The 25,098-nt window shown below is 51.3% G+C and overlaps 1 protein-coding gene across 10 annotated transcripts in view; it reads right to left on the bottom strand.

Annotated features, from left to right (window-relative positions):
* tns1b (tensin 1b) overlaps positions 1 to 25,098 on the bottom strand; it is a 1,628,779-nt gene that overhangs the window by 22,232 nt on the left and 1,581,449 nt on the right. For all 10 annotated transcript variants that reach the window (XM_072468585.1, XM_072468574.1, XM_072468565.1 and 7 more), the window contains 4 exons: positions 21,138 to 21,215; positions 12,854 to 12,925; positions 1,190 to 1,358; positions 501 to 569 (listed from right to left, as the gene is read on the bottom strand). In XM_072468585.1, the coding sequence (XP_072324686.1) occupies positions 501 to 569; positions 1,190 to 1,358; positions 12,854 to 12,925; positions 21,138 to 21,215 (388 nt within the window). The remainder of the gene's footprint in view (positions 1 to 500; positions 570 to 1,189; positions 1,359 to 12,853; positions 12,926 to 21,137; positions 21,216 to 25,098) is intronic.

Below are 25,098 nucleotides of genomic sequence, written 5' to 3' on the forward strand. Positions count from 1 at the left end.
TGTGCGTTTTGTGTGTGTGTGTATGTGTGTTTTGTGCGTGTTGTGTGTGAGAGAGAATGTGAATGTGTAAGTTTGTGTGTGTTTTGTGTGTGTGCAAAGTTGAGTGTGTGCGTGTTTGAGCGTGCGAGTGTGAAAACAGCGTCCGACTCAGTTGAGAAGCTGACCAACTTCAATTTCCTGTCCCCGCTGTTGGTGTCAGACCCTGTGCTGGGTGTGCAGGTAATTCTCCACCCTCCAAAACTGCCAGAACTCTGCTCTCTCACCACAGGTTTTACACCATGAATCAGGAGAACCAGATCTAAGCTTCAATAATTATTCAATGAACAAGGCCAACCCATGGAAAACAAACTGAGCAGAACACTGTATACACCATTACCAGCTGCATGTTACACACCACACATTCACGGTGCGCGTGCAAAGCCTTGTGTACAGTCTGCCCCGACACAGGCACACGCCTGTCAGCATGTACTACACACACGTGCCCAGATAACTGCTTTTACCTTCTCTCTTGGGGATCGAGGTCACAGAATGTCACACTGCTGATTGGATAGTGGCGTCTGAAGAACAGTCTGCAACAACAAACAAAAAATACAGGAAATGATCAGGATTCAGTGTTGGCGCTGGGAGAGACCCCCAGCAAACCAGGACACTCACTGAGAGCTTCCTACCCCGGGAGAGGTGGCGGTGTTGTGGTACTGTCACTGGACCAGTTATCCCGAGGCCCAACGCAATGCCCCGGGGTCATGGGTTCAAATCCCACCTCAGGCACTAACAAAATATTAAATTAATAAATCTGGAATATAAAGCTCGTTTCAGTAATGGTGACTAAGAAACTATCAATGATTGTAGTAAAAACCCATCTGGTTCATTAATGTCCTTTTGGAAGGGAAAGCTGCCGTCCTTGCCCGCTCTGGCCGACATGTGACTCCAGACCCACAGCAATGTGGGTGCTTTGTAACTGCCCCCTCAAGGGGCAATTAGGGATGGGCAATAAATGCTGGCACAGCCGGCGATGCCCACGTGAAAGAATAAAATGTAAATATAAATTGTGAGTTTTCTCAGATTCTATCTGGTTGTATTGTAGATCCTGATACTAATAGATATAAAGAGGCTGAGACAGGTGTCCGGTTACACTCGCAGACACAGGATCAGGTTGAGAATCAGGGTACAAGACACGACGAGCTCTTACTTTCTCTGATTGTCGGTCAGGGTGATTCCCTGGGACGAGACTTTGAAATGGACAACGGTTGCAGCTGGTTGTGGTTGGGTGTGCAGAGTCTCCGAGATGGCCTTGGCAATCGCTTGCGGTCCTGTGAGCGACTCCATGTCCACAGAATTCACAAACAGAACATTGCACGCTGTAGGGAGAGGAACACACGGAGATCAGCGCACGCTGAGCACTGGGACTTGGCCGTGAGGACAGGCCGAGGGTGGAATTACCCAGCAGGTGTTTGAGAACACAAGAACACACATTAGGAGCAAGAGTAGACCACCCGGCCCTTCGAGACGGCTCCGCCATTCAATGCGATCCTGGATAATATGGGGCTTCAACACCCCATTCCCAAATTCCCCAAGAGGCCAAACCCCAGTCAATTTCAGCCTCAAATATATTCAATGATGGAGCACCAGGGGCGAAATTCTCCCCCAACGGCGCGATGTCCGCCGACTGGCGCCCAAATCGGCGCCAATCAGACGGGCATCGCGCCGCCCCAAAGGTGCAGAATGCTCCGCATCTTTGGGGGCCGAGCCTCAACATTGAGGGGCTAGGCCGACGCCGGAGGGATTTCCGCCCCGCCAGCTGGCGCGGAAATGCAGCACATGCGCGGGAGCGTCAGCGGCCGCCGACAGTTTCCCGCGCATGCGCAGTGGGGAGAGTCTCTTCCGCCTCCGCCATGGTGGAGGCCGTGGCGGAGGCGGAAGGGAAAGAGTGCCCCCACGGCACAGGCCCGCCCGCGGATCGGTGGGCCCCGATCGCGGGCCAGGCCACCCTGGGGGCACCCCCCGGGGTCAGATCGCCCTGCACCCCCCCCCAGGACCCCAGAGCCCGCCCACGCCGCCTGGTCCCGCCGGTAAATACCAGGTTTAATTTACGCCGGCGGGACAGGCAATTTCTGGGCGGGACTTTGGCCCATCCGGGCCAGAGAATTGAGCGGGGGGTCCCGCCAACCGGCGCGGCCCGATTCCCGCCCCCGCCCAATCTCCGGTACCGGAGACTTCGGCGGGGGCGGGATTCACGGCGGCCAACGGCCATTCTCCGACCCGGCGGGGGGTTGGAGAATGACGCCCCAGAATCCTGTGGGTTCACTGCTCGTTGAGTGAGGAAATCTCTCTTCACCTAAGTCCTAAATGATCACCCCCCCCCCCCCCCCCACACACACATCCCAAGACTGTATCAGGGTGTTTTATATTCCCCGCCCAGCGGAAACAATCTCTCAGCCCCCAACCCACTCAGAATGTTGTAGGTTTCAATGAGATCCCCTCTCATTCTTCGAAACTCCAGACAATGTAAACCCCATTTACTCAGCCTCTCATTATTGGCCACCCCCCCTCTCTCATCCCAGGGGCCAATCGAGTGAGCCTTCTCTGTCCCGTCACCATTGTCAGTGTGTCCTTGCTTAAACCTGGAGACCAAATCTCCGCCCAGTGTTCCAAATGTGGACTCACCAAATCCCTGTACAGTTGCAGCAAGAATTCTTCACTCCTGTTCTCCAATCCCCTTGCAATGAAAGTCAACGAACCGCGGAGGTGGTGGCCCAATGGCATTATCACTGGACAAGTAATCCAGACACTCTGGGGACCTGGGTTCGAATCCCACAGTGGCAGAATTTGAATTCGGTAAAACTGTGATGACGACCATGAAACCATTGTCACAAAAGCCCATCTCATTCAATAATGCCCCTTTCGGGCAGGAATTGTGCCATCCGACATGTCAGTCCCACAGGATGACCCTTAAATGCCTGAAACAATGAAGAATGCCAACATACACACGTGTATCTGCTTCTACATACGTGTATCTGCTTCTACATACGTGTATCTGCTTCTGAACTCCGCTTCTAATGAGGAAAAACCAGAAGTCTCTTTCGTTCTTTTCCCTCCTAAATAAGAATACATCTGGGATGTTGTTTTTATCACAGGTTTTTAATATAGCAATTCTTTTGAACTAAAATGTGCCTTTACAAAAGCATAAACCTTAGACACGGACGTCAGGGGCCGGATTCTCCGGCCTCCCTGCCGCGTGTTTCTCGGCCGCGCGCCATTCGCTGGCACCGCAATTCTCTCTTTCTGCCGCTTGTCAATGGGATTTCCCATCGAGCCCCGCCACAATGCTGGGAAACCCGCAGGCGGGGACAGGACCAGAGAATCCCCGCGGCCAGAGAACTCCGGCCCACATCTTCTGCCCCTTTAGTCAGGAACAAGCCAGTCAGGATGCTTATATTAAATTTTATTCTGGTCCCAGACCAGACGTCAACATTGGCTCAGATACTGGGCCGAAACCCCAATATTTTAGTTTAATTTTGTAAGAGTGTGAGGAAAGGGCATCTTGCTCCCAGATAGGGATATGGTTTATTAAAACATCACACCAGAAACTATCTTCCAATTACCCCTTAAACAATGCTAATCAACAGTGAATGCGGCAACCCTTAACTGCTATCTTTATTCCCACTCAAACAAATCTCAGCTCTCAATCTCCTGTTGGCACTCAGGAATACCCGCTTTATAGAGATGCCTGGATACTCTATTTTGAGACAAAGAGATCCTTTGACGCTGTTTTAAAGAAAAGATCTGAATCCTGTCAGAACCATGCAGAAACTCTGGCTGTATTACTTCAGAAGCTGCATCAACTGGTTTCAGCTCACCTTCCAATTACATTCTTCTGAACTGCTCAGAAATAAACTGCTAATCGATCTACAGACATATCTTTTTTTTTAGACATGTCTTTTAACTGAACTGAGATGCTTGACTTCTGCTCACATCACCAACTAACACTGAACTAACACTGATTTTCTTCAAAATGTCTGACACCTTGGCCTACCCAGTAACTGTGTACTTTTACCAAGCTGAAATCTAATTAACTCCACAGGGAACCCCCCTCAATCCAAACAAAACTGCTTGCCAGCTTTTTACGACCCCTTAATTGCACACCTGGCTCCAAATCTTTCAAACCAGGATTTTTAAAAACCTGAATGCAGCAGTCACAGACACAGTAACCCAGGCTTTAACCCTTTAAGACTAACCCTTACTGCACCAAATACATAAAATCCAATACCTAAAATTCCCACATACGTCACAATCTGCTTTGGCCTAGCGAGCAGTGTTGACTGAGATAGCTCAGTTGGTTTTCTTGGAAATGGAAGGTTTCTCTGTCCCACTTGTTCAGCTTCAACAGTTGCAGCTACAGGTTTGTAAACTGAATCAAATCGTGTTTCACCAACTGGAGCAGGTATTTCCGGGAAATCTTCCTGTGTGACTGAAGATCACTGGAAGTCTGTTTCCTTGGATTTGATTTCTCCTTGGGGCGTCATGGTAGCACAGTGGTTAGCACTGTTGCTTCACAGCATCAGGGTCCCGGGTTCGATTCCTGGCTTGGGTCACTGTCTGTGCGGAGTCTGCACGTTCTCCCCGGGTCTGTGTGGGTTTCCTCCGGGTGCTCCGGTTTCCTCCCACAAGTCCCGAGAGACGTGCTGTTCGGTGAATTGGACATTCTGAATTCTCCCTCTGTGTACCCGAACAGGCGCCGGAATGTGGCGACTAGGGGCTTTTCACAGTAACTTCATTGCAGTATTAATGTAAGCCTACTTGTCACACTGATAAATATTATTATTATAAGCTGCACAGTGTGATCTTCCAGATCCCACAAGGAGATTCAACATCACAGGTCAGTGGTCCCCCACGCTTGGTGATGCTTCCCAGGAGCCACTTTGGTGTTCCACACTTATTTCTGACTCAAGCAGACTGATCCAGCTGTTTGGAGTCCGGATGAAACCCTGACAATGTTCTATTTGTAAAACCATGAGGAAAAGATATTTCACCCCAGGATTGATGATTCTGACCAATCGGTATCTTTTATGTTAAAACAAACTTTAATTTAAACACAGAATTAACCACATTAACATCAAAGAAATGGCTCTACAATTATCAGTTAAACAGTTCTGAAATAAAAGGAAAAAACTTTAACTTATGCCCTACACCTCCACTAAAAAGCAACCCCAGTACAGTTCAAATGCCACTTATAAATAAAGTTAACAAACCAGGTTTACTTGCGGTCCTCTGTGAAGAGGCTTTTGGAAAGAAAGCCTTCCAAGAGCAGGTCCGATCTTTTCTTTCAAATCAGGACATTGAAAATCCATTCTGATATGCAGTTGCCTTCCAAACATTACCTTAGCGGCAGATACGCCTGTTGTTGAATATGAAGTATTAAGATACATCATCAAAGTTTTCATCAGCTTCCAATCTTTCTGCATCCTCTCCTCCAATATGGGGATGTCTGGGCAAAGAGCTCAGCTTCACCGTTCGAGGGGCGGTGGTAAGGCCGGATGAGGATCTGCTCGATCCCATTGTTTTAGCGAAAGGTTTCAAAGTGGCATGATGTGAACTGTGTGCCGTTGTCAGGCGCAATCAGCTCTGGAAATCCAAAAGTAGTGAACAGGAGAGCATCAATGATCTGTTGAATTTGTCGACTTCATGGGCTGTTTGGGTATCCACCACAATCAAGAACATATTCCCGTACCAGCTTCCCCAAACAGGCGCCGGAATGTGGCGACTAGGGGCTTTTCACAGTAACTTGATTGAAGCCTACTTGTGACAATAAGCGATTTTCATTTTCATTTTCATTCATGTCCGAGAAGCGGTCTGGCACAGTCCGCATGACCATCCCTACCACGGGCGTCAGGTCAAACCCAGCCGTGCTGGGGAAGATGCAGGAGAGGATTTCATTTCTTGGCTTGGTAGGCAGTCACTGACCGTGTCTTCGATGTCTTGATTCCGGTGTGGCCAGTGCTTTCATTTTGGCTATTCCCGTGTGACTGAGGTGAAGCTTTTCTAACTCTCGTGTTTGTCACTGAGGAGGGAAAGTAACTCTAGCTTGGCTTCAATGAGTTTAATAACTCCAAGAGCTGCCTTGGTGACATCAGCATGCTTGTCTAACAAGGACTGCAACATCTGGTTGCCACGCACTTTATTTATTATATCCCAGTTCAGTCAAATTTTCTTTTAGCCAGTTTCTGCCAATAAGCAGTGGGCGATTCCCTTGCACAGCGTTAAGTGGCAGCTTTGCTGTCTGATCTCCATATTTAGCTTGAACTGACATTTTATTCCAAGTGTATTGATGGGCTGGCCAATCTCGGTGCTAAGCTGGACATTTAAGAGGCATCTGGATGGGTCCATGAATAGGGAGGAAACAGAGGGATATGGACCGAGTGAGGGCAGAGGGTTTTTTGTTTTAGTTCGGGCATCATGATGGGCACAGGCTTGGAGGGCCGAAGGGCCTGTTCCTGTGCTGTAATTTTCTTTGTTCTTTGGCGATAACAGCATCCCTGTGCGTCTGAAGTTGAGTTTGACCCACCTCAACAGATTATCTGGTTCACATGGAAAGCAGTGGCTTCACTTTGGGTTACGGAGCTGGGGTGTAGCAGAGGTTTGTAAAGTATCTCCACATTTCCATGATTCTCAGTGGGGTGAAAGGTAATTTCGGAAAGACATGCGGATGGGATCAGTGGCCACCTTTGCAGGCTCACAGAATAAAACAGTGCCGAAGAGGCTCTTCGGCCCATCGAGTCTGCACCAGCGCATGGAAGACAGACCTGCCGACCTAATCCCATTCTCCCGAACCTGGCCCATAGCCTGGAATATTGTGGCAAGAGTCAGGGCCGTGCCGTTGGCTTAAGCAACTAGGTCCGAGGCCGGTGGTTCGCAGCTAACAGGAATTATTGGTGGAATTTCGTAATTCCATAAATTAGTCCAAGAGTTTCCTTCTCAATCTGAGCATAATGGGTTCTGCCTTAGACGGTGTGTGTGAGGTGTAAACAACGGGCCTTTCACTGCCATCAGGACATGTGTGGGAGTTATCAACTCCAACATCATATCCAGACACACCACAATCCAGGGTGACAGGTAATCTTTCACCGAAATGTGCCAGGGATTTAGCAGTACTGCCAGGAAGAACCTCAGAGGTGCCTTCACAGAAAACCTGGCTTCAATGAGTTTAATAACTCCAAGAGCTGCCTTGGTGACATCAGCATGCTTGTCTAACAAGGACTGCAACATCTGGTTGTCCCGTACTTTATTTATTATATTCCAGTGCAGTCAAATTTTCTTTTAGCCAGTTTCTGCCAATAAGCAGTGGGCGATTCCCTTGCACAGCGAGAAGTCTGTCTGATCTCCATATTTAGCTTGAACTGACATTTGTTTCCACGTGTATTCACAGGCTGGCTAATCTCGGTGCTGAACTGGATCCACAGGCCGACCAGCCGGATCCACAGGCCGACCAGCCGGATCCACAGGCCGACCAGCCGGATTTCACAGGCCGACCAGCCGGATTTCACAGGCCGACCAGCCGGATTTCACAGGCCGACCAGCCGGATCCACAGGCCGACCAGCCGGATTCACAGGCCGACCAGCCGGATTCACAGGCCGACCAGCCGGATCCACAGGCCGACCAGCCGGATCCACAGGCCGACCAGCCAGATCCACAGGCCGACCAGCCGGATTCACAGGCCGACCAGCCGGATTTCACAGGCCGACCAGCCGGATTCACAGGCCGACCAGCCGGATTCACAGGCCGACCAGCCGGATTTCACAGGCCGACCAGCCGGATTTCACAGGCCGACCAGCCGGATTCACAGGCCGACCAGCCGGATTTCACAGGCCGACCAGCCGGATTCACAGGCCGACCAGCCGGATTCACAGGCCGACCAGCCGGATTCACAGGCCGACCAGCCGGATACACAGGCCGACCAGCCGGATCCACAGGCCGACCAGCCGGATTCACAGGCCGACCAGCCGGATTTCACAGGCCGACCAGCCGGATACACAGGCCGACCAGCCGGATCCACAGGCCGACCAGCCGGATTCACAGGCCGACCAGCCGGATTCACAGGCCGACCAGCCGGATTCACAGGCCGACCAGCCGGATCCACAGGCCGACCAGCCGGATTTCACAGGCCGACCAGCCGGATTCACAGGCCGACCAGCCGGATTCACAGGCCGACCAGCCGGATTCACAGGCCGACCAGCCGGATTCACAGGCCGACCAGCCGGATTCACAGGCCGACCAGCCGGATTTCACAGGCCGACCAGCCGGATTTCACAGGCCGACCAGCCGGATTCACAGGCCGACCAGCCGGATTTCACAGGCCGACCAGCCGGATTTCACAGGCCGACCCGCCGGATTCACAGGCCGACCAGCCGGATCCACAGGCCGACCAGCCGGATTTCACAGGCCGACCAGCCGGATTTCACAGGCCGACCAGCCGGATTCACAGGCCGACCAGCCGGATCCACAGGCCGACCAGCCGGATTCACAGGCCGACCAGCCGGATTCACAGGCCGACCAGCCGGATCCACAGGCCGACCAGCCGGATCCACAGGCCGACCAGCCGGATCCACAGGCCGACCAGCCGGATTCACAGGCCGACCAGCCGGGTTCACAGGCCGACCAGCCGGATTCACAGGCCGACCAGCCGGATCCACAGGCCGACCAGCCGGATCCACAGGCCGACCAGCCGGATTCACAGGCCGACCAGCCGGATCCACAGGCCGACCAGCCGGATCCACAGGCCGACCAGCCGGATTTCACAGGCCGACCAGCCGGATTCACAGGCCGACCAGCCGGATTCACAGGCCGACCAGCCGGATTCACAGGCCGACCAGCCGGATTTCACAGGCCGACCAGCCGGATTCACAGGCCGACCAGCCGGATTCACAGGCCGACCAGCCGGATCCACAGGCCGACCAGCCGGATTCACAGGCCGACCAGCCGGATTTCACAGGCCGACCAGCCGGATTTCACAGGCCGACCAGCCGGATTCACAGGCCGACCAGCCGGATCCACAGGCCGACCAGCCGGATTCACAGGCCGACCAGCCGGATCCACAGGCCGACCAGCCGGATTCACAGGCCGACCAGCCGGATCCACAGGCCGACCAGCCGGATTCACAGGCCGACCAGCCGGATTCACAGGCCGACCAGCCGGATCCACAGGCCGACCAGCCGGATTTCACAGGCCGACCAGCCGGATCCACAGGCCGACCAGCTGGATTTCACAGGCCGACCAGCCGGATCCACAGGCCGACCAGCCGGATCCACAGGCCGACCAGCCGGATCCACAGGCCGACCAGCCGGATTTCACAGGCCGACCAGCCGGATTTCACAGGCCGACCAGCCGGATTCACAGGCCGACCAGCCGGATTTCACAGGCCGACCAGCCGGATCCACAGGCCGACCAGCCGGATCCACAGGCCGACCAGCCGGATCCACAGGCCGACCAGCCGGATTCACAGGTCGACCAGTCTCGGTGTTCAGCTGGAGGAGAGTTTTCTCCAATGGGAATTTCTTGGAAAATGCTTCCCCGTGTCGTCTCTGAAGCAATAGAAAAGGGATGCTCCCGTGTCAACTCCATTTCAACCACTTCACCATTTAAGGAAATGTCAGTGTTTAATCCGTCAGCTGGTGTCAGATCGGACCGAGTGCAGTCCATGTCGCCGTTAGAGTCATTTACTGCCTTGCCTGGATTCGCATTATTTTTCATTTTGTTTCCAAGTAATGTGTCCTTTCAAACTGCGGTTTATTTTAATGCGGGACTTGGTCTGTGCGCTCTTTCTGACGCTCTGCTCCTGGTGATTCTGCTTTACCGCGATCAGCCTCAGATCGACACGCACGCTGTATGTGTCCATTTTCCCCACACAATCAGCGGCTTTCCACTTCCCGGTTTCCGCCTGGTGGTCTTTTCCATTCCAGCGGAAGCAAGTCTTCCACTGGCTTTTACTACTTTAACTCCAGCGTTGCTGGAACGCACTTTCAAATCCCCAGCCTCTTTCTCTGCCGTTTCCATGCTTTGCACCGCCTCAAAAACTTTCTTCAACATCAACTCGTGCTCCGCTTCCAGTCTGCGCTGAATTCTCTCATTTCTTAGCCAACACACCAAGCGATCACGCAAAGGGACTACCAGGTAACCTTTCAAGTCACAATGTCGCACTTAGAACATAGAATATACAGCACAGAACAGGCCCTTCGGCCCACGATGTTGTGCCGAACCTTTGTCCTAGATTAATCATAGATTATCATTGAATTTACAGTGCAGAAGGAGGCCATTCGGCCCATTGAATCTGCACCGGCTCAAGGGGCCAGGTTGCCCCTTCGTGTGTCCGAAAGGTTTGGGTGCGGTTGTGGGGATGGGGTGTGGGCCCTGGCAGGGTGCTCCTTCGGAGGGCCGGTGCAGACTCGATGGGTCAAATGGCCTCCTTCTGCACTGTCGGGATTCTCTGGTGACTCAGCCTGGAGCCGGGAAACTGCCTCACCTTTGGTGCTGCACTCTTCAGTGAAACACGTATCTCAGCAATAACTGCAGGTCTGGGATGGAAGAGCTTTCTCAAAATGTCTTTAAAGCTTTTATCTGCCGGTTTGTCAAGGCCAGCGAGATTTCTCTGTAAAGTCTTCACTCTGATGACTCTTATCTCATTGAACATAGAACATACAGTGCAGAAGGAGGCCATTCGGCCCATCGAGTCAGCACCCACCCTCCTATGCCCTCACTTCCACCCTATCCCGGTAACCCAATAGCCCCTCCTAACCTTTTTGGACACTAAGGGCAATTTAGCACGGCCAATCCACCTAACCTGCACGACATTGACAGCGAGAAAGTTTCATTCGCTCAACATGAACAACTAACCCCATAGTGACTGGATCGAAAGCCCCTAATAATGATGATCCCACTCCTGTCACCATTTGAAGTGTTTTACCACAAACACAATGCTTCTTAGCTAAACTTCCCATGAAAAAATCCTGAAGACTCTTTTTTTCTTTCCCCTCCAAAGTCTGGTACACCTGGGGCTTAGTATTTAGCTCACTCTACTGGCCGTTTTTTATGAGAGATAATTCTTTTTAATTCAAACATTCTTTCACAGAATCATAAACGTTAGACAAAGAACAATGAACAAAGAAAAGTACAGCACAGGAACAGGCCCTTCGGCCCTCCAAGCCTGTGCCAACCATGCTGCCCGACTAAAATACAATCTTCTACACTTCCTGGGTCCGTATCCCTCTATTCCCATCCTATTCATGTATTTGTCAAGATGCCCCTTAAATGTCCCTATCGTCCCTGCTTCCACCACCTCCTCCGGCAGCGAGTTCCAGGCACCCACTACCCTCTGTGTAAAAAAACTTGCCTCGTACATCTACTCTAAATCTTTCCCCTCGCACCTTAAACCTATGCCCCCTAGTAATTGACCCCTCTGCCCTGGGAAAAAGCCTCTGACTATCCACTCTGTCTATGCCCCTCATAATTTTGTATACCTCTATCAGGTCGCCCCTCAACCTCCGTCGTTCCAGTGAGAACAAACCGAGTTTATTCAACCGCTCGTCATATCTAATGCCCTCCATACCAGGCAACATTCTGGTAAATCTCTTCTGCACCCTCTCTAAAGCCTCCACATCCTTCTGGTAGTGTGGCGACCAGAATTGAACACTATACTCCAAGTGTGGCCTAACTAAGGTTCTATACAGCTGCAACATGACTTGCCAATTCTTATACTCAATGCCCCGGCCAATGAAGGCAAGCATGCCGTATGCCTTCTTGACTACCTTCTCCACCTGTGAAATGAAATGAAAATCGCTTATTGTCACAAGTAGGCTTCAAATGAAGTTACTGTGAAAAGCCCCTAGTCGCCACATTCCGGCGCCTGTTCGGGGAGGCTGTTACGGGAATTGAACCGTGCTGCTGGCCTGCCTTGGTCTGCTTTCAAAGCCAGCGATTTAGCCCTGTGCTAAACAGCCCCTGTGTTGCCCCTTTCAGTGACCTGTGGATCCTAACCCTAACCCTCACCCTAAGACACAAACATCTTTTGTTGTGTGAATGATTTCACACTTCTCCAGGTTGGCCTCCCCCTGCCGTCTTGTTGCCCACTCACTCCAGCTGCCGGCCTCTCTCTGCAGCCTCTCTTCGCCCGAGGGCAGGTGACTATCAGTCACCCTCCACTGTCTCTCCGTCCCGGGAGATACAGAGGGCTGGCCCCTTGCTCAGTGTCCGCTCCGTTACTCTGACCAAGTGGGCAATCTGAGGCCGCACTGCCGGCACCAAGACTGGCAGCACCGTCTTCCAGCGGGCAGCCTCCGAGCGGAGCTGGGAGTCCACATGGGTGGGTTCCCGAGGCGGCAGCCCAGTCAGAGGGCCAGTAACACTCAGGCCTGAGCAGCGTCATCCAGCCAGGTGGTCACTGCACCGTGATGGGCAGCTCAGAGGCCCTGAAGGCGCCTCAACGTGGAGGCACCCATGGAGAGGGCAAATTAGATTATCGAACCCGCCACCCCCACCATGAGGCTGGGAACATTGAGCTCGGGGTTTCTGATCACCTCTGCTGCCATTAACTGCAGCCGCGAATTGGGGCCCGTTGGGAATGAACGCTGCTACTCCCACCACCCAACCCAAGCACAACAGCAAAGAATTAGTCATCTCTGACTGTCAACACACTGCTCAACTGCTGGAGGCTTCGCAAACAGGCTGGATTCTGACCTCACCTACACATTAACTAACTGCGTTACGGATCCCTCCCTCGCCTGGGGACGACCTGTGGTCCCTCCACCCCGCCTCTATGAGGCCTGATTGTCCATGGTGGAGGGGGAGGGGGGTTTGAGTACTCACCCGCACCCTGTTTCAGGAGCTCCGTCGCTGAGTTCGCTGACACGGCTGGTTCAGGCGTTTTAACCACCGGATCTGAAAGATAAAGAATTGCATTTCTCTAGCGCCTTTCGCAAGCCCCAGGCACCCGAACATTTCACAGCCAATGACCTACCATTGTAGCGTCTGCTGCAATGTACAAAACACGGCAGCCAATGAACGCACAGCAAGATCCCACAAACAGCAATGACCCAGATCATCCTTCTCAATGACATTATTTGAGGAATACATATTGGCCAGAAATACCTTACTCATCATAGAAACAGAACCTTGGGATGTACATCCACCTGACAGGGCAGAGGGATACCGACTCTCTGAGTAAGTGAGTGCGGAGGTGAGTGAGTGCGAGGGTAAGTGAGTACGAGGGTGAGTAAGTGAGAGTGAACGAGTGCGACGGTGAGTGAGTGCGAGGGTGAGTGAGAGACTGAGTGAATTGGAGGCTGAGTAAGAGGGTCAGAAGGTGAGTGAGTGAGTGAGTGAGCGCAAGTGAGTGAGAGTGTGAGTGAGTGAATATGAGTGAATTAATGAGAGAATGAGTGAGGGTGTGAGTGAGAGTGAATGAGTGAGAAGGTGAGTGAGTGAGTGAGAGGGTGAGTGAGGGAGAGGGTGAGTGAGGGACAGGGTGAGTGAATGAGGGATTACAGGGATTATCACAGGGAGTGTATCAGAGAGTGGGAGTGTTACAGTGAGGGGTTCACAGGGATTATCACAGGGAGTGTATCAGAGAGTGGGAGTGTTACAGTGAGGGGATTACAGGGATTATCACAGGGAGTGTATCAGAGAGTGGGGGTGTTACAGTGAGGGGTTTACAGAGATTATCACAGGGAGTGTATCAAAGAGTGAGAGTGTTACAGTGAGGGGTTTACAGCGATTATCACAGGGAGTGTATCAAAGAGTGAGAGTGTTACAGTGAGGGGTTTACAGAGATTATCACAGGGAGTGTATCAGAGAGTGAGAGTGTTACAGTGAGGGGATTACAGGGATTATCACAGGGAGTGTATCAGAGAGTGAGAGTGTTACAGTGAGGGGTTTACAGCGATTATCACAGGGAGTGTATCAGAGAGTGAGAGTGTTACAGTGAGGGGTTTACAGAGATTATCACAGGGAGTGTATCAGAGAGTGAGAGTGTTACAGTGAGGGGATTACAGGGATTATCACAGGGAGTGTATCAGAGAGTGGGAGTGTTACAGTGAGGGGATTACAGGGATTATCACATGGAGTGTATCAGAGAGTGAGAGTGTTACAGTGAGGGGTTTACAGGGATTATCACAGCGAGTGTATCAGAGAGTGGGAGTGTTACAGTGAGGGGATTACAGGGATTATCACAGGGAGTGTATCAGAGAGTGGGGGTGTTACAGTGAGGGGTTTACAGAGATTATCACAGGGAGTGTATCAAAGAGTGAGAGTGTTACAGTGAGGGGATTACAGGGATTATCACAGGGAGTGTATCAGAGAGTGAGAGTGTTACAGTGAGGGGATTACAGGGATTATCACAGCGAGTGTATCAAAGAGTGAGAGTGTTACAGTGAGGGGTTTACAGCGATTATCACAGGGAGTGTATCAAAGAGTGAGAGTGTTATAGTGAGGGGTTTACAGGGATTATCACAGGGAGTGTATCAGAGAGTGAGAGTGTTACAGTGAGGGGTTTACAGAGATTATCACAGGGAGTGTATCAGAGAGTGAGAGTGTTACAGTGAGGGGATTACAGGGATTATCACAGCGAGTGTATCAAAGAGTGAGAGTGTTACAGTGAGGGGTTTACAGCGATTATCACGGAGTGTATCAAAGAGTGAGAGTGTTATAGTGAGGGGTTTACAGGGATTATCACAGGGAGTGTATCAGAGAGTGAGAGTGTTACAGTGAGGGGATTACAGGGATTATCACAGGGAGTGTATCAGAGAGTGAGAGTGTTACAGTGAGGGGATTACAGGGATTATCACAGGGAGTGTATCAGAGAGTGAGACTGTTACAGTGAGGGGTTTACAGCGATTATCACATGGAGTGTATCAGAGAGTGGGAGTGTTACAGTGAGGGGATTACAGGGATTATCACAGGGAGTGTATCAGAGAGTGGGAGTGTTACAGTGAGGGGATTACAGGGATTATCACAGGGAGTGTATCAGAGAGGGAGAGTGTTACAGTGAGGGGATTACAGGGATTATCACAGGGAGTGTATCAGAGAGTGGGAGTGTTACAGTGAGGGGTTTACAGGGATTATCACAGGGAGTGTATCAGAGAGTGGGAGTGTTACAGTGAGGGGATTACAGGGATTATCACATGGAGTGTATCAGAGAGTGAGAGTGTTACAGTGAGGGGATTACAGGGATTATCACATGGAGTGTATCAGAGAGGGAGAGTGTTACAGTGAGGGGTTTATAGGGATTATCACATGGAGTGTATCAGAGAGTGGGAGTGTTACAGTGAGGGGATTACAGAGATTATCACAGGGAGTGTATCAGAGAGTGGGAGTGTTACATTGAGGGGATTACAGGGTTTAGTGGTCACAGAGTGGTTTTATAAAGTTTGAGGCAGTTTCTGGCTCCAAACTATTTGTTGCAAAGAATGTGAGCTCCGTGAGATTCAGCGCAGCAGCAATGATGGGGAATCCTTTGGAAATTATGTGACTGGACTTTCCTCTCAAAGTCCGTGTGGATTGGAGAGGGTTAAACACGTTTTGTATGTGAGGCGGAGTCCACATCCTGTTCTAAATGTTAGAGTCGCACCCAGGAGGAATGAGGAACCGCACTGAGCGGCCTTACCTCGCGATGCATAAACATTCCTTACCAACACACAAACTGGCACCGAGGGATTCTGTATTTCTACAGTTAGCAGGAGAGTGAAATGGTCAGAACCAACTGTGTCCAGATCATGGATGGGAACTGGATGAGTGGACAGGACAAGGGGTAAGGGGGGTCTCTCTTTCTACCCCACAGTGTGGTGTGTAATAATAATAATCTTTATTGTCACAAGTAGGCTTACATTAACACTGCAATGAAGTTACTGTGAAAAACCCCTAGTCGCCACATTCCGGCACCTGTTCGGGTACACAGAGGGAGAATTCAGACTGTCCAATTCACCTAACAGCATGGGCGGGTTCTCCGACCCCCCACCGGGCCAGAGAATCGGCAGGGGGCGGTATGAATTCCGCCCCGGCGCCGGCTGCCCGGTTTTCCGGCGCCGGTTTTTCGGCGGGGACGGGAATCGCGCCGCGCCGGTTGGGAGCCGTTGTCAGCCCCCTGTTTTCGGCGGATCCCGCCGGCGTAAAATACACCAGGTCCGTAGCGGCAGGACCTGGCTCTGCGGGCGGCCTGCAGAGTCCTCGGGGGGGGGGGGGGGGGATCTGGCTACGGGGGGCCCCCCATGGTGGCTTGGCCCGCGATCGTGGCCCACCGATCCGCGGGCGGGCCTGTGCCGTGGGGGCACTCTCTCCGCGGAGGCCGGGATGACGCCATCCCGCTGGCGCTCCTGCCCATGCGCCAACTCACGCCGGTGCCGGCCTCGCCCTTGAAGGTGCAAAGGATTCCGCACCGTCCGGGCGGCCCGACGCCAGAGTGGTTCACGGCACCCGGAGGAAACCCACGCAGACACGGGGAGAACGTGCAGACTCCGCACAGACAGTGACCCAAGCCGGGAATCGAACCTGGGACCCTGGCGCTGTGAAGCAACTGTGCTAACCACTGCGCTACCGTGCTGCCCTCGTTTGCACTTCCCCCACAATTGGAAACGTCTTTCTTTTTAATTACAACCTGAATGAGCCCTCCATAATTATAAAGACCTCTAAAGGTCACAAAGAACAACAAAGAACAAATAAATGTACAGCACAGGAACAGGCCCTTCGGCCCTCCAAGCCCGTGCCGACCATGCTGCCCGACTAAACTACAATCTTCTACACTTCCGGGGTCCGTATCCCTCTATTCCCATCCTATTCATGTATTTGTCAAGATGCCCCTTAAATGTCACTATCGTCCCTGCTTCCACCACCTCCTCCGGTAGCGAGTTCCAGGCACCCACTACCCTCTGTGTAAAAAACTTGCCTCGTACATCTCCTCTAAACCTTGCCCCTCTCACCTTAAACCTATGCCCCCTAGTAATTGACCCCTCTACCCTGTGGAAAAGACTTTGACTATCCACTCTGTCTATGCCCCTCATCATTTTGTAAACCTCTATCAGGTCTCCCCTCAACCTCCTTCGTTCCAGTGAGAACAAACCGAGTTTATTCAACCGCTCCTCATAGCTAATGCCCTCCATACCAGGCAACATTCTGGTAAATCTCTTCTGCACCCTCTTTAACGCCTCCACATCCTTCTGGTAGTGTGGCGACCAGAATTGAACACTATACTTCAAGTGTGGCCTAACTAAGGTTCTATACAGCTGCAACATGACTTGCCAATTCTTATACTCAATGCCCTGGCCAATGAAGGCAAGCATGCCGTATGCCTTCTTGACTACCTTCTCCACATGTGTTGCCCTGTACTCCTAGATCTCTCTGACTTTCAATACTCTTGAGGGTTCTACCATTCACTGTATATTCCCTACCTGCATTAGACCTTCCAAAATGCATTACCTCACATTTGTCCGGATTAAACTCCATCTGCCATCTCTCCGCCCAAGTATCCAAACAATCTAAATATTGCTGTATCCTCTGACAGTCCTCATCGCTATCCGCAATTCCACCAACCTTTGTGTCGTCTGCAAACTTACTAATCAGACCAGTTACATTTTCCTCCAAATCATTTATATATATGACAAAGAGCAAAGGTCCCAGCACTGATCCCTGTGGAACACCACTGGTCACAGCCCTCCAATTAGAAAAGCATCCTTCCATTGCTACTTCTATGGCCTAGCGAGTTCTGCATCCACCTTGCCAGCTCACCCCTGATCCCGTGTGACTTCACCTTTTGTACTAGTCTACCATGAGGGACCTTGTCAAAGGCCTTACTGAAGTCCATATAGACAACATCCACTGCCCTACCTGCATCAATCATCTTTGTGACCTCCTCGAAAAACTCTATCAAGTTAGTGAGACACGACCTCCCCTTCACAAAACCATGCTGCCTCTCACTAATACGTCCATTTGCTTCCAAATGGGAGTAGATCCTGTCTCGAAGAATTCTCTCCAGTAATTTCCCTACCACTAAAGTAAGGCTCACCGGCCTGTAGTTCCCTGGATTATCCTTGCTACCCTTCTTAAACAGAGGAACAACATTGGCTATTCTCCAGTCCTCCGGGACATCCCCTGAAGTCAGTGAGGATCCAAAGATTTCTGTCAAGGCCTCAGCAATTTCCTCTCCAGCCTCCTTCAGTATTCTGGGGTAGATCCCATCAGGCCCTGGGGACTTATCTACCGTAATATTTTTTAAGACACCCAACACCTCGTCTTTTTGGATCTCAATGTGACCCACAACAAATCTCTAGGTTACAAATCTATCTGCTGGGTTCTGCTCCCTGGGTGTAGACTGGGAGACTGCGACCCTCAATCTGTTTTCAGTTGCATCCACGGAAAGCATCCACCAATCTTCACAAGTGAAAGAAACAATGAGTTGTTGAAACAGCAGCTGAACAACCGTGAGAGTCATCACAGGTGTAAGCAGCACTGGGACCAGAGCACCGACAGACATTCTGCCAGAGGAATGAGGAGCAGTGAATCCTCAAATGCTCCTCCACCACTCGGGGGTGGACGGTAGCACAGTGGTTAGCACTGCTGCCTCACAGCTCCAGGGTCCCAGGTTCGATTCCCGGCTTGGGTCACTGTCTGTGCGGAGTCTGCACATCCTCCCCGTGTCTGCGTGGGTTTCCTCCGGGTGCTCCGGATTCCTCCCACAGTCCAAAGATGTGCAGGTTAGGTGGATTGGCCGTGGTAAATTGCCCTTAGTGTCCAAAATTGCCCTTAGTGTTGGGTGGGGTTACTGGGTTATGGGGATAGGGTGGAGACATCGGCTTAAGTAGGATCCTCTTTCCAAGGGATGGTGTAGACTCGATGGGCCAAATGGCGGCCTCCTGCCTGTAAATTCTATGATTCTATGACACCGTCAATATTAAAAATAAAATGACCCAGGTGGAATTTTTAAAAATTCTTTGACAGGATGCGGGTTTCACTGCCTGGGCTAGAATCTGTTACCCACCCCTAACTGCCCTCCAGCAGGTGGTGGTGAGCAGCCTTCGTGAACCGCTGCAGTCCTTGTGGTGTAGGTACACCCACTGTGCTGTTAGGGAGGGAGTTCCAGGATGTTGCCCCAGCGACAGTGAAGGAACGACGATATATTTCCCAGTCAGGGTGGTGAGTGACTTGGAGGGGAACCTCCAGGTGGTGGGGTTCCCAGGTATCTGCTGCTCTTGTCCTTCTAGATGGTAGTGGTCGTGGGTTTGGAAGGTGCTGTCTAAGGAGCCTCAGTGAGTTACTGAAGTGCATCTTGTGGATGGGACACACGGCTGCCACTGTGCGTCGGTGAACGAGGGTTTGAATGTTTGTGGAAGGGGAGCAATCAAGCGGGGCTGCTTTGTCCTGGATGGTGTTGAGCTTCTTGAGTGTTGTTGGAGCTGCACTCATCCAGGCAAGTGGAGAGTATCCCATCACACTCCTGACTTGTGCTGTGTAGATGGTGGACACGCTTTGGGGGGTCAGGAGGTGAGTTACTCGCTGTAGGAATCCCAGCCACTGGCCTGCTCCTCAAGCCAGAGAAGCAACATATAAAAAAGTTAAAAAGGCACTGAGGTCAAATCCAGCTCGTAATGTTGGCCAGTTCAGGCCTTGGCTACGAGCGAGGAGTTGCAGCATGTCCAGATGTTTCCGTGCTTTGTGGTGTTTACGACATGCCTGGATCCACCCTTGCATTAAACAATACTGGGATGCGAGTCCGTGCCAAAGAGACAACAGGGGAGCTTCCAACACAAAAATTCATTTGACTTGTAAGCCTGTTTTTCTGCTTCTTGAGGAATGGAAACTCAAAACTAAACAGCGAACATTCAACAAAATCAAACACTCCCAGGACAGGTACAGCATGGGGTTAGATACAGAGTAAAGCTCCCTCTACACTGTCCCCATCAAACACTCCCAGGGCAGGTACAGCATGGGGTTAGATACAGAGTAAAGCTCCCGCTACACTGCCCCCATCAAACACTCCCAGGACAGGTACAGCACGGGGTTAGATACAGAGTAAAGCTCCCTCCACCCCGTCCCCATCAAACACTCCCAGGACAGGTACAGCACGGGGTTAGATACAGAGTAAAGCTCCCTCTACACTGTCCCCATCAAACACTCCCAGGACAGGCACAGCACGGGGTTAGATACAGAGTAAAGCTCCCTCTACACTGTCTCCATCAAACACTCCCAGGAGAGGTACAGGACGGGGTTAGATACAGAGTAAAGCTCCCTCTACACTGTCCCCATCAAACACTCCCAGGACAGGTACAGCACGGGGTTAGATACAGAGTAAAGCTCCCTCTACACTGTCCCCATCAAACACTCCCAGGACAGGTACAGCACGGGGTTAGACACAGAGTACAGCTCCCTCTACACTGTCCCCATCAAACACTCCCAGGACAGGTACAGCACGGGGTTAGATACAGAGTAAAGCTCCCTCTACACTGTCCCCATCAAACACTCCCAGGACAGGTACAGCACGGGGTTAGACACAGAGTAAAGCTCCCTCTACACTGTCCCCATCAAACACTCCCAGGACAGGTACAGCACCGGGTTAGATACAGGGTAAAGCTCCCTCTACACTGTCCCCATCAAACACTCCCAGGACAGGTACAGCACGGGGTTAGATACAGAGTAAAGCTCCCTCTACACTGTCCCCATCAAACACTCCCAGGACAGGTACAGCACGGGGTTAGGTACAGAGTAAAGCTCCCTCTACACTGTCCCCATCAAACACTCCCAGGACAGGTACAGCACGGGGTTAGATACAGAGTAAAGCTCCCTCTACACTGTCCCCATCAAACACTCCCAGGACAGGTACAGCACGGGGTTAGACACAGAGTACAGCTCCCTCTACACTGCCCCCATCAAACACTCCCAGGACAGGTACAGCACGGGGTTAGATACAGAGTAAAGCTCCCTCTATACTGTCCCCATCAAGCACTCCCAGGACAGGTACAGCAAGGGGTTAGATACAGAGTATTGCTCCCTCTACACTGTCCCCATCAAACACTGCCAGGACAGGTACAGCACGGGGTTCGATACAGAGTAAAGCTCCCTCTACACTGAATCTACCGATTTCCACCAGGGTGGTTCCAGTTTTACTCACCTCGGCTGGGGATGACCAGTTTGCAGGGCAGGGCCAGTGGAGTGATGGAGTGCTGGTAAACCAGAGCAGACAGACTCCCTAGGATCAGGAAACAAAAACAGGTGTCAGAAATCTGAGGCACATCGACAGGCACTGATACACACACACACTCACACAGACACACACACACACCGATACACACAGACACACACACACTGACTCACACTCACACACCCAGACACACACAGACACAGACACTGACACAGACAGACACAGACACACAGACACATACTGACACACACGGACACACACTGACATATACGCACTCACACACAGACACACACTGACGGACACACACACACGGACACAGACAGACACACAGACACATACTGACACACACACACGGACACGGACACACACTGACATATACGCTCTCGCACACAGACGGACTCTCACACACTGACACACACACACACAGACACATACTGACACATACACACACAGACACACACACACACACACACAGACACACACACACTGACACACACACACACACACAGACACATACTGACACAGACACACTGACACACAGACAGACACACACACACTGACACAGACAGACACACACCGACACACAGACACACACAGACACATACTGACACACTTACACTACACGGACACGGACACACATGCACAGACACACACTGACACAGAGAGACACACACACTCACACACTGACACACACACACACACACACAGACACATACTGACACACACACACGGACACGGACACACACTGACATATACGCTCTCACACACAGACACACACAGACGGACACACACACACTCTCACACACTGACACACACACACACACACAGACACATACTGACACATACACACACAGACACACACACGCACACACACACACAGACACAGACACTGACACAGACACAGACACACAGACACATACTGACACACACGGACACACACTGACATATACGCACTCACACACAGACACACACTGACGGACACACACACACGGACACAGACAGACACACAGACACATACTGACACACACACACGGACACGGACACACACTGACATATACGCTCTCGCACACAGACGCACACAGACGGACACACACACACTCTCACACACTGACACACACACACACACACACACAGACACATACTGACACATACACACACAGACACACACACACACACACACAGACACACATACACTGACACACACACACACACACAGACACATACTGACACAGACACACTGACACACAGACAGACACACACACACTGACACAGACAGACACACACCGACACACAGACACACACAGACACATACTGACACACTTACACCACACGGACACGGACACACATGCACAGACACACACTGACACAGAGAGACACACACACTCACACACTGACACACACACACACACACACAGACACATACTGACACATACACACACAGACACACACACGCACACACACACACAGACACACACACACTGACACAGACAGACACACACACCGACACACACAGACACATACTGACACACTCACACCACACACACACGGACACACACACACTGACATACACACACTCACACACTCACACACACACACACAATGACACACACACCGAGACACAGACACACACACACTGACATACACACACATACTGACACATACACACACAGACACTGACACAGACAGACAGACACACACACACTGACACACACACACACACATACTGACACATACACACACAGACACACACACACACTGACACAGACAGACACACACACCGACACACAGACACATACTGACACACTCACACCACACACACACGGACGGACACACCCTGACATACACACACTCACACACAGACACACACACACTGACATACACACACTGACACACAGACACACACTGACACACACATACTGACACACTCACACCACACACACATGGACACACACACACTGACATACACACACTGACACACACACACAATGACACATACACCGAGACACAGACACACACACACTGACACACACTGACATACACACACACACATACTGACACATACACACACAGACACACACACACACTGACAGAGACAGACAGACACACTCACACACACACACACACAGACACATACTGATGCATACACACACAGACACACACACTGACACAGACACACAGACACATACTGACACACTCACACCACACACACACGGACACACACACACTGACACACACACACACACACACTGACATACACACACTGACACACACATACTGACACACACACACTGACACACGGACACACACAGACACTGACATACACACACTCACACACAGAAACACACTCACACACACATACTGACACACACACACACACACAATGACACACACCGACACACACTGGCACACACTGACACACACACACATACACACACACACTGACACAGACAGACACACACACTGACACACACACACACACAGACACATACTGACACAGACACACTGACACACAGACAGACACACACACACTGACACAGACAGATACACACCGACACACAGACACACACAGACACATACTGACACACTTACACCACAAGGACACGGACACACATGCACAGACAGACACTGACACACACACACACACTGACATACACACACTCACACACAGACACATACTGACACGCACACACAGACACACACGGACACAGACATACACACACTCACGCACAGACACACACTCACACACATACTGACACACACACACAATGACACACACACTGACATACACACACACACTGACACAGGCAGACACACACACTCACACACTGACACACACACACACACACAGACACATACTGACACACACACACGGACACACACTGACATATACGCTCTCACACACAGACACACACAGACGGACACACACACACTCTCACACACTGACACACACACACACACAGACACATACTGACACATACACACACACACACACAGACACACACACACTGACACAGGCAGACACACACACTGACACACACAGACACATACTGACACACTCACACCACACACACACGGACACACACACACTGACATACACACACTCACACACTGACACACACACACACAATGACACACACACCGAGACACAGACACACACACACTGACATACACACACATACTGACACATACACACACAGACACACACACACACTGACACAGACAGACAGACACACACACACTGACACACACACACATACTGACACATACACACACAGACACACACACTGACACAGACAGACACACACACCGACACACAGACACATACTGACACACTCACACCACACACACGGACACACACACACTGACATACACACATTCACACACAGACACACACACACACACACTGACATACACACACACACACACTGACATACACACACTGACACACAGACACACACTGACACACACATACTGACACACACACACAGACACACACGGACACACACACACACTGACATACACACACTCACACACAGACACACACTCACACACACACCTGTTCCCCGTAACCCTGCACATATTTTATCATAGATTATCATAGAATTTACAGTGCAGAAGGAGGCCATTCGGCCCATCAAGTCTGCACCGGCTCTTGGAAAGAGCACCCTACCCAAGGTCAACACCTCCACCCTATCCCCATAACCCAGTAACCCCACCCAACACTAAGGGCAATTTTGGACACTAAGGGTAATTTATCCCGGCCAATCCACCTAACCTGGATGGGATTCTCCAGGTTTTTCAGCCGCGTGTTTATGGGCAGCGGGAGGCGGCGCGCGGTTCGCTGCCGGGGGAATTCTCTGCTCCCGCCCCGGTCAATGGGATTTCCCATTGAAGGCTAAATCGCTGGCTTTGAAAGCAGACCAAGGCAGGC

This window comes from Scyliorhinus torazame, chromosome 2 (genome assembly GCF_047496885.1).
Source record: "Scyliorhinus torazame isolate Kashiwa2021f chromosome 2, sScyTor2.1, whole genome shotgun sequence".
NCBI lineage: Eukaryota > Metazoa > Chordata > Chondrichthyes > Carcharhiniformes > Scyliorhinidae > Scyliorhinus > Scyliorhinus torazame.